The sequence below is a fragment of the Pteropus alecto genome, unplaced genomic scaffold, assembly GCF_000325575.1.
Source record: "Pteropus alecto unplaced genomic scaffold, ASM32557v1 scaffold86, whole genome shotgun sequence".
Lineage (NCBI taxonomy): Eukaryota > Metazoa > Chordata > Mammalia > Chiroptera > Pteropodidae > Pteropus > Pteropus alecto.
In genome coordinates this window covers 26,186,466-26,197,519 of record NW_006442109.1, presented here as the reverse complement: position 1 = coordinate 26,197,519, position 11,054 = coordinate 26,186,466, and the positions used below count along the sequence as shown (strand labels likewise).

General features: G+C 36.3%; 1 protein-coding gene across 3 annotated transcripts in view; it reads right to left on the bottom strand.

Moving 5' to 3' along the window:
* Positions 1-86: 86 nt before the first annotated feature.
* The window catches only part of PPIP5K1 (diphosphoinositol pentakisphosphate kinase 1), a 41,497-nt gene continuing 30,529 nt past the window's right edge, over positions 87-11,054 (bottom strand). For all 3 annotated transcript variants that reach the window (XM_025038838.1, XM_015596035.2, XM_015596034.2), the window contains 2 exons: positions 4,486-4,599; positions 87-2,155 (listed from right to left, as the gene is read on the bottom strand). In XM_025038838.1, coding sequence (XP_024894606.1) covers positions 1,203-2,155; positions 4,486-4,599 — 1,067 coding nt within the window. In that variant the 3' untranslated portion in view covers positions 87-1,202. The remainder of the gene's footprint in view (positions 2,156-4,485; positions 4,600-11,054) is intronic.

Genomic DNA, 11,054 nt, shown 5'->3' with positions numbered 1-11,054 from the left:
CTTTTGACTGGTTCAGATTAATTTAGTCACAGACATGACTGACATAGTCATATTCATTCATGAGTTTACAAGGACATCACTGCTACTACCATTCTCATTACTTCATATTTATTGAGCACTCATAATGTTCCGGCCCCCCACTCCAATGACCTCATCACCCCTCCTACCCACACCCATCCCCATCCCCCAATCTTTGGGAAAAGCTTCATAATCACACCTGGCCCTAAAGACAAATAAGTACAAACCTCTTGGGGATGCTGGAGTGTTTGGTCTTTGGCCAGTCTGTCCCTGGCACTACTACAGAAATATATATATATATACACACACATATATGTATATATGTAAGTATATACATGTATATATGTAAATATATGTATATATATATAAAATCTTTGCTCATGTCTGTACAATATTGATTTCTGCTGATTGCTTAAAATAGAACCTGATTTTCTCTACTATGGCATCTTCTAAGACAAAAAGCCCCACAACAAAAGGAGGCCCAGCTTCACAGATTTGCCAAGAACCCCCAGAGTATTTTTAGTTACTCTGAAATTTTCACAGCAATCTAATACCTATTTTTCCATAGAGCTATTGCCCAGAGGAACATGACTGGGGCAGAGGGGCACTTGGGGATATGAAAATACCCATAAGCCCAGTCTAAAGATTAGTGGCCATGACGGATGTTTGTTTGGGAAGGGGACTCTTTTTTTTCCCCCTGACATTTCATATAGCCATCCTAGGCCCACCTGAGGAGTGCTAGCAAAGACAAGAGTCTCCCTGAATGCACATGTGGTCTAAGGGTACCTTGAGAAGTTGTGAATATTTCCTCAGAAAAGTGGAGACCTTGGAGTCCCCGGTTGCACTTGCTGTCCCTGGATGGCATCTTCAGCAGTTAAGAGGCATTTCCTTTAACAATCTAGGATTTCCTGGGATGCTTAGAGGAGGCTGGACATCAGCCCACCCCTTGAAAGAAATCCTTTTCAAGTCTAATGGCTTGGTGAGGAGTCAATGGCTGCTTTGAATGTGAAATTGGCCGCTCACCAAGCCCAGCTCTGGCACAGGTAATGTTCATGTCAAGAGCACTACTTCCTCAGACACCTCTGGTGAGATCCAAGGCCTTATGCTGGCAGGTGATTTAGCTAACAGAAAAAGCTGCTAGCTGAAATGGCTGGTATAGTGTAATAACACTAATGAGAAAATGATTAATCACATGTTGCTGGTGGAAGGGGTGAGTTCTGGTCATGGGCTAGAGACTGGCTCTGAGGGTTGGGATCATTAGATGTATACAAGGCTTGGGGAACATCCTCTCCAGGGAGCTGGTCAATCACCTCAGGAACCACCCTGGACTGCTGATTAACCTCCTCAGAGACTTCCCGGATCTGCAGGTCACTCTCCTCAGGGAACTCTTGGGATGGTGTATCAATCTCAGGGATGTCCTGGGACAACAGATTGATTGCAGAAGTCTCTTGGGCCAATCTGTCAACCTCCACAGAGAACTCCTGGCATGGTTGGCTGAGCTCCTCAATGACCTCTTGGACTGGCTTACCAGCTTCCACAAGGATTTCCTGAACCAGGTTCCCTACAGGGAACTCATGGATCAGCCTGCCAACCTCCACAGGGACCCCCCGGCATGGCTGGCTGACCTCCTCAGGGTTCTCCTGGCAAAGCTGGCAAGCTTCCTCAGAGACTTTCTGGCACAGGTGGCCGACCTTCTGGTATGGCTGGCTGATCTGAGGAACCTCTTGGCATGTCTGGTTAACATCATCATAGGTCTCCTTGCATGGCTGGGTGTTGTCAGGGACCTCTTGACATGGCTGGCTAACCTTTCCATGGATGACCTGGCATGGCTGGCTAACATCAGGAACCTGCTGGCATGGCTGGCTGATTTTAGCAACCTCCTGGCATGGCTGGCTGGTTTCCACAGGTGGATCCTCTGGGGACTGGTTTGGTTCAAAAGATTCTTGCTCCCCTTCTATGGGGAGTGCTCGTGCTCTGTTCCCATAGGTCTCCTGGAGCAGCCCAATGCCTTGATGACCTTCAGTCACATGTGAACTTAAGGAGGGTTGGTCACTGAAGCCAAAATGACAGTTACCATCCACTGCAGTAGGGGAGGAAGGACCAGCACTGGACACAGTGCTGGAAGGGCCACTGCTGTCTGTAAAGCAAAGTTAGGAGACCAAGTTAGGTAAGCCGTAGTTCAACTTCCAGGAGAGATGGCCTATATTACTCATGTATTGTGGAAAGAGAGTCTGAATTCTTTCTAAGTTATGTAGAGACTCCTAAGTTAGGCCAGCTCAGAAACTGTTGCTCTGGCCTAATATATACTACAGGAGTAGAACTAACATAGATCTAAGACTCAGGAGAGAGTGCTGAGGCCCACTTTATCCAGTTCTTTCACAAATACATCCTTATCCCAATTCCAAATTCCCAAGATCTCTCATTCATACTTTGGAAGCATATAACACTTTATCCCAGTGGTTCATAAATAGGGTTACATATCAAAATTACGGGAAATTTTTTAAAAATACAAATTTCCAGTTTCCATCTCTAGAGATTTTAATTCTGTGGGTTTAGGGTAAAGGTATGGGGTAGAGAGAGAGATGAGGGGAATATATTTTGTTAAAAGACTCTCATTAAATTTGATGGTTAAGAATCATTTCTTTAAAGCAATCAACATATTTCTGAGGCAGAGGTAATCATTGTTCATAGCCCAAATACAAATAAGCAGAAGAATGTAGAAAAACCTTGTGAATCAGAACAGTAGAAAGGAAATTGATTTACCCAAAGATGGAAGACTACCATGGACTCTCTAAATGGCAGCAGTTCTTAATTGACCTTTCTGGGGTTCACTGACCCCTGTGAAACGCTAATGAAAGTCATGGACTATCTTCCCAGAAAAATGTATGTATGGATAGTCACACTAATCTTTACATATAGTTCCTGGGGTTCATAGACTTTACACTGAAATCCATCCATAGATAAAAGTTAAGACCCTGTAAGTTCCGGGACACACAATGTTACAGGTTTGTGGATATTATACACATATAAAACATAAAAACTAATTTCATAGATCCTGACAGTAGCAAAATGAAGGCCTTAGTCTTCAGTTACACTGTGGGATAATTCCTATCCCAACCTCTACTTCTTCATTGACCTCTAGAAGAGTACTAATCTACTTTTCTCTTTGTAAATATTATAACTATATTTTGAGCACTCTAATATCAATAGATTTTGGAAATAGGGGACACGTGAATATCTTTTCATCAAAAACAACCTGGGAAAGAAGGCAAGCCTGAGCCTGCAAAGGCTCAATCAGCGACTGAGTTTGAAGTATGCCAGTTATCTCTTTTCTGTAAAGGATCATGGGAGGCATGTTTCAAGCAGAAAGAAAAAAAAAAAAAAAGACATGGTTTTGAGCCAAGGAGGCTAATTCAGGGCAGAGAGACAGACTCAAAAGAAAATGCTTACCAATGAGGATATACACCTGATACTGAGATTTAAAAAAAAAAAAAAAGCTGTAAGCTAAATTCACTCAAGGATAGAAGTAGCTTTAATATTTAGCTAGTGATGTGATTCAGGCCAATCACAGGTCAGAGCAGAAACAAAAGTAGGACAGGGACGGGATGGGTACAGAACCCATAAACACTAAGGTCAGAGGTAAAAGAGGCAATGGCAAGGTAAATGTAGGATAATCTGAAACTCAGAGGAAGAATTCTTGGTGCCAGGAAGGAAAGTTTCTTCTGCAAACAGGATGCCAGAATAAGTGCAAAATGTTGCAACTGTTTACCCCAATGCTGAAATATAAACCTTTGTTTAAGTCCTATCTAAATAAAATAATGAAAGGCATGTTGAATTTTAGTCATTCCCTTGAAGCAAGATGAATAAAGAAAGGATTTCTATTACTGGTGTCTCTGGCCCTCATCTCCCCTCTGATTACCACTTGTTCTCCCACTACCTTCAACTACCCTAAGAACTCCTTGGAGTCTCATTGTTCACACAGTTGCCATTAGTAATAGGCTAGATATTATAAAGAAGAGATAAGAAAAAGCAGCACCTCAATATGAACTGAGAACAGACAACTTGAGAGGAAGGACATGTAGAAAGTAGAAGCAGATTCTAGTTTCCTCCTCCCAGCTTTTCTATACATCCAGGTTTCCTCCCAAGTCATCTTTACTTGAGGAAGGTGTAGGGACCAAATGAGGATCGGAGGAGAATGAAGTCTCCAACCCTTCTTCCCTAAAGGATCCTCTAGACCACTATCTTTTAGAAGACTCTCCAATGAGATAGCAGGGGCATGGGGGACAGAGGTGATGAGAGAGTAAACAGATCTTCCCTTCATCTTGGAAAAGGCAGGTAAGACTGCTTCCCTGACCAATTTTCCTGGTCTTTCAACCCTCCTCTTCATTTCCCTCATGCAATAGGTCTCTCACCAATTTCTCCATCCCTCTTGGCCTTTGTCTAGGCAGTTCCAAAAGGACTACTTACACCAAGGAGGCTTCTCAGAGCGCTGCCGGAGATGTAGGGTAGGTGAATGAAGAGTACGGGGTGGGGAAAATGGGCTATTTGAGGCCTGGTTGCTGTGCATAGAGTCAAAGAGGGCTGTACAGAAAGGGGAGAGAGAAAAGAGGAAAAAAGAGCACATGAGGAAGAATCCAAGAGCCATAGGTTCTTAACATAAGTCAAAATCAACTTATACTTCCTCAGACTAAGAAGGAGTATCCTAGGAACCCTTCGCACAAACCATTTTTAATATTTTAAACTTTGTATTATGAATACTTTTGAATAATATTTTTTAAAAGTTGTTGAAAGACTAGTACAATCAATACCTATACACTCATTGCCTATATTTAATACATTAACACCTGTCAACATTTTGCCATACCTGTTTCATCTATTTCTTTATGCTGAAGTTCTCTAAAATATATGACAAACATTATGAAACATGTCACCTCTAAATGTTTAATATGTAACTTTAAAATATAAGAAATTTTTCCTACATATTGATATACCATTAATAAACCTAAAAAATAATACCCTAACATCACGTAACATCCAGTCTATATTCAAATTTCATCCAATTATTTCCAAAATGTCTTTTATAGTGAGATCCGAACATGAACCATGCATTGCATTCAGTTATGTCTCCAAAGTCTCTTTTAATCTAGACCAGTGTCCTCCCCCCATTTATTTTTTCATAGTGACTTTTTGAAAAGAATAGGTCAGTTGTTTCACCAAATATCATGTCCCACATTCTGGATTTGTCTGATTGCTTCATCATAAAATCATTTAACTTGTTTCGCTATCCTTTATTTTTCCTATAAAATGGAAGTTAGTTATAAAAAGCTTCATTAGGTGATTCAGTTTAAATAACTCTGACAAGGATACTTCAAGAGGTGATCCAGTGTACTTTACATTGTCTCATATTGGAGGCACATGTCTCACTATCCTACTAAATAATGCTAAATTTACTGAGTTAAAGTGGTGCCCACAAGATCTCACCATTGTAGTTTTCCCTTTCTGAGAAGAGGTGATCTTTTGACACCATGCAAGCCCATCAACAGTTCACCTAATTATGTTAGTATCCACTGAGGACCCTTAATAATTTTATTAGGGGTATCAAATGGTGATTTTCTAACTCTATCAATTCTACATTAGCTGGCACATCTTCTGTAAAAAAGAGCTTTCCCTCTTAAACTGGGGCTATTTGATTATACTGAACTGCAGTTCTTACTGAAAAGGTAGGATATATTTATTTCCTTTTAATTAGATTTCAGAAGAAAGAGTTGGTGAAAAGTATTCTCCAATAGTGGCAAACGAGAATTATTTATTTATTTTTTTATAAGATTCATTATGAGCATGTGGATTTTTATATATTCAATATGAACTTGTGAATTTTATATATTTATATATTTTATATGTATTTTAATTGATTACAGTAAATTATTCTTTTTAATGCTTAAATATTTTAATTTTGTTGGGTGAGAGCCTTTTAAGGTTGATTGCTTCCTTGCTTTTGTTATATGTTCCAGAATCACCTTGTGTTTTCCTTGCCCTAGACCATGCATTCTCAACAAAATTGGTTCTTGGTGAGGACAAAAAAAATCTTAGATATTTAATAGGTTTGTGTCCATGAAATGGTCACAATACATAAATAAATAGACAGTATATCTGTGATATTAAAACTTCATGCAGTGAGGGATGATTAGGGAAAAAATGTCTAAAAAGGCTCAGGGTCGAGGGGAATGCATGATTTAAAAACAAAAAAAGGTTAAAAACATACCCTAAACCAAGAACCACTCATTTTCCCATGGAATCTGGGTTGCTATTAGTGGGAAATATATGTAGAGACCAAAATCTAGGTGCTAAGGGAGCTCATTGCTACTGCTTCTAATGTTTCATGTTAGAAAAAGTACTAAAAATCCCTGAATTCATATTGATATTTTCAATTCAAATTTGACATTACAGCATTTTAAAAGTTTTTTGAATTTATACTTACACCTAATTGATCTTACTTTGAAAATCCTGGTTCCTAATAATAAAAACATAATTACTCTTTTGCATTACTCTATTATACAGATGTGTATATATATAGTTTTAAAATAGTAACAATACCACTACTAACAATTAAACTACTGGAAGAGGATGAAAATTATTTTATAGTTCTTTTTGTTCCACCAAAGGATTTACAGTCAGAGTACAGTATTCTAAAGTTATTTGAAAAATTGTTCTCCTTGTGTGGTTATGTTACTATTTTGGGGTTATTTCTTTCCTTTTTTTTTTTTTTCAATTTTATGGTTTGCTTCTTTTCCCATTTAGTTCTATATTTTGAAAAAAAAAATTACAGGTTCACAAGTCAAAAGGATATAAAAAGGCACACTCAGACAAGCTGCTTTTCCTTCATGCCCTTCAGACCATTCCTTGTTGTTCTCCAGAAATACCATTTTTATTAGTTTGTAGTTTTCACTTTTTGCATTTCTTTTCACAGATATGTACTTTTCTCCTTACTTGCCTTCCTTACTGACAAAATAGGTAACACACTATTAATACTATTCTGCATCTGATTTTTTCACTTAGCAATATATTCTGGAGATTACTTCTTATCAGAATATATAGACTTTTTTCACTAGTTTTAACAGATGCATAGTACTCCATTGAGTGGATGTATTACATTAATCACTCTTGTACTGAAGAACTTTTGGGTTGTTTCTAAAAGTAATAAACACTAGAAATCATGCCATAATGAATAACTTTATACAAATGTTATTTTAAGTTTGTGTAGGAATAGCTTCAGAACAGATTCTTAAAACTGGATTAGTGAGTCAGAGAGTAATTATAACTATAATTCTCTGAGACATTACAAAATTTACCTTCACAGGGTTTATATAATTTTGTACTCTAACAATGTATGGGATTGCTTGTCTCACCACAGACTTGTCCAGAGAATGTGTTGTCAAACTTTTAGACTTTTTCCAATCTAACAGGTGAGAAATGGTATCTAAGTATAATTTTAATTTGCATATTTCTTATGATCAAGGTTGAGCATCATTTCATATGTATAATGGCCATCTGCATTTCTTTCTTTGTAAACTATTCTTTTTCAAAAAATCACTTTTGGAAAAAATTAATAAATAAAAATAAAAATAATAAAATCACTTTTGGTCTTTCCCGTATTGATATGTATGAGTTCTTTGTATTTTAGGATGATTAATCCTATATGTGATATAAATTGCAAAAAAATTTTTTTCTTTCCTTATGATGTTGCTATTGGTTTTGCTTGTTCAAAAAATGTTTATATGGCTTAATTTATCAATCTTTTCCTACTGTTTCCCAAATTTGAGTTTGAGTCATAATTAGGCTTTCCTTACTTTTAGGTGATAAAGGAATTTATCACCACCACCTCTGCTTACTTTTTGTACTTGCATAGTTTATTTTTTTTATTTGAGGTGAAATCCACTTAACATTAAGTTAACATCTTAAAGTGTATAATTCTGTGGCATTTAGCACATCCACAATGCTGTGCATCACTCATACCTAGTTCTAAAACATTTTCATCACCCCTTAAAACCACCAATCTGCTTTCTGTCTCTATTCTGGATATTTCATATAAATGGAATCATATAATATGTGACTTTGTGTGTCAGGCTTCTTTCACTTGGCATGTTTTTAAGGTTCATTTCTGTTGTAACACATATCAGTATTTCATTCCTTTTTATAGCTCAGTAATACTGTATTTTATGTATATACTGCATTTTCTTTATCCATTCATGTATATTTCAGTTGTTTCCACCTTTTGACTATTGTGAATAGTGTCACCATGAATAATCTGTGTTTAACTATCTGAGTATCTGTTTTCAATTCTTTTGAGTATATACCTGCAAGAAGAACTGCTGGGTCATATGGTAATTCTATGTTTGACTTTTTGAGAAACAGTCAAACTGTTTTCACACTGGCTGCACCAGTTTACATTTCCACCAGCAGTGTACAAGAGTTCCAGCTTGTCCATGCCCTCACTAACATACATACATACATACGTACGTACGTACATACATACATACATTTATTTATTTATTTATTTTATTTATTTATTTATTTATTTATTTATTTTCTTTAAAATTACAGACATCCTACTGGGTGTCAAGTGGTATCTCATGGCTTTGACTTGCAAGTGACTACTGAAGGTGAGCATCTTTTCATGTGTTTCTTGGCTATTTGCATTTCTTTAAGGAAATGTCTATTGAAGTTCTTTGCCCATTTTTAAATTGGGTGGTTTGTCTTTTTGTTGTTGTTATATTCTGGACCTTCATCAGATATATGATGTGTAAATATTTTCTCCTTTTCTATAGGCTGTCTTTTCACTTTCTTGTAATATACTTTGATGCACAAGTTTTTAATTTTGGTGAAGTCTATTTATTTTTTTTCTTTTGTTGTTTGTGTTTTTGGTCTAGAATCAATTGCTAAATCTAAGGTCATGAAGATTTATTTATCTTATGTCTTCTAAGAGTTGTATAGTTTTAGCTCTTATATTTAGGTCATGGATCCATTTTGAGTTAATTTTTGTAAATAGCATAAAGTAACGGTTCATCTTCATTCTTTTGCATGTAGATATCCAGTTGTTGAAGAAACCATTTATTGAAGAAAGTGTTTTTTTGCCAGTATGGTCGTGGCACCCTTGTTGAAAATCAACTGGCCGTAGATGTATAGGTTTATTTCTGGATTCTTGATTCTATTCCATCGGTCTATATCTTTATGACAGTACCACATTGTTTTGATTACTGTAGCTTTGTAGTAAGTTTTAAAATCAGAAAGTGTGAGTCCTCCAACTTTGTTTTTCTTTTTGATATTCTTTTTCTCTTCAGGCCCCCTTGCATTTCCATATGAACTTGAGGGCCAGCTTTTCCATATCTACAAAAAACCCTTTTCCACTTCTGCAAATAAATAAATAAATAAATAAAGTATACTGGAATTCTGATAGGAAATGCATTTAATCAATGATCATTTTGGGACATATTGCCATTTTACAATATTATGTTTTCTACATGAACATGGAATGTCTTTCCATTTATTTAGGTCTTCTTTAATTTATTTCAGCAATGTTTAGTAGTTTTCAGTGCACAAGTCTTTAAACTTCTTGGTTAAATTTGCTCCTAGATATTTTATTCTTTTGGATGCTATTATAAATTGTATTGTTTTCTTAATTTCCTTTTGTTCATTGCTGGTGTACAGAAATACAATTGAATTTTGTGAGTTGATCTTGTACACTGCAATTCTGCTGAATTTATTCATAGTTCTAATAGGTTTTTTGTTTTGTTTTGTTTTGTTTTTTTTGAGGTTTCTTTGCCATTTTCTCTACATAGGACCATGTTGTTCTCTGTAAGGAGAGATAGTTTTACTTCTTTCATTCCAATATGGATGCTTTTCCCACCCCCTTTGCCTAATTGTTCCGTCTAACACTTCCAGCACGATGTTGAACAGCAGTAGTGAAAGTAGGCATCCTTGCTGGTTCCTGACCTTCAGGGCAAACTTGCAGTCTTTTACCACTGAATATGATGTATCCTGTGGGCTGTTTGTAAATACCCTTTATTGTGTTAAGGAAGTTTCCTTCTATTTCTAGTTTGCTGAGTGTTTTGTATTATGAAAGGGTGTTGGATTTTGCCAAATGCTCTTCAGTATCAATTGAGATGATTGTTTTTTCCCCTTTGTTCTATTAATATAGAACATTAATAGAGTATTGACTGATTTTCTTATATTGAATCATCCTTGCTTACCTGAGGTAAATCTCAATTGGCCATGATGTATAATTCTTTAAATGTGCTGTTGGATTGGTCTGTTAGTATTTTGTTGAGGATTTTTGCCCCTATATTCATAAGGGATATTGGTCTGTAGTTTTCTTATGCTATCTTTGTCTGGCTTTGGTATCAAGGTAATGCTAGCTTCATAAAAAGTGTTTCTTCCTCTCCCATTTTTTTGGAAGAGTGTGAGAAGAACTGGGGTCAATTCTTCTTAAATGTTTGGTAGAATTCATCAGTGAAGCCATCTGGTCCTGGACTTTTCTTTGTTGAGAGATTTTTGCTACTGATTCCATTTTTTTTCTTTGTTATAGGTATTTTCAGATTTTTTACTTCTTCTGGGGGCAGTTTTTGTAGTTTGTGTGTTTCTAGGAATTGTCCATTTTATCTAGCTTATCTAATTTGTTGGCATACAATTGTTCATAGTACTCTCTTATAATCATTTTTATTTCTGTAAGGTTAACAGCAATGTACCTGCTTTAATCCCTGACTTTAGTAATTTGCATCGTCTCTTTTTCTTAGTCTAGCTAAAAGTTTGTCAATTCTGTCGATTTTTAAAAATTTTTTATTTTATTATTAGTTTCAAGTATACAGTACATTTGTTAGACATTTATATAGTTTATAAAATGATCCCCCTAATTGCTCTTTCTCTTCACTAGCTATTACATTAATGCAAACTGCATTCCCTATGCCGTGCTCCTCATCCCCATGATCACCTATCAGATATTAATTTATACTTCTTTAACTCTTCACCCCATTCTCCCAGCC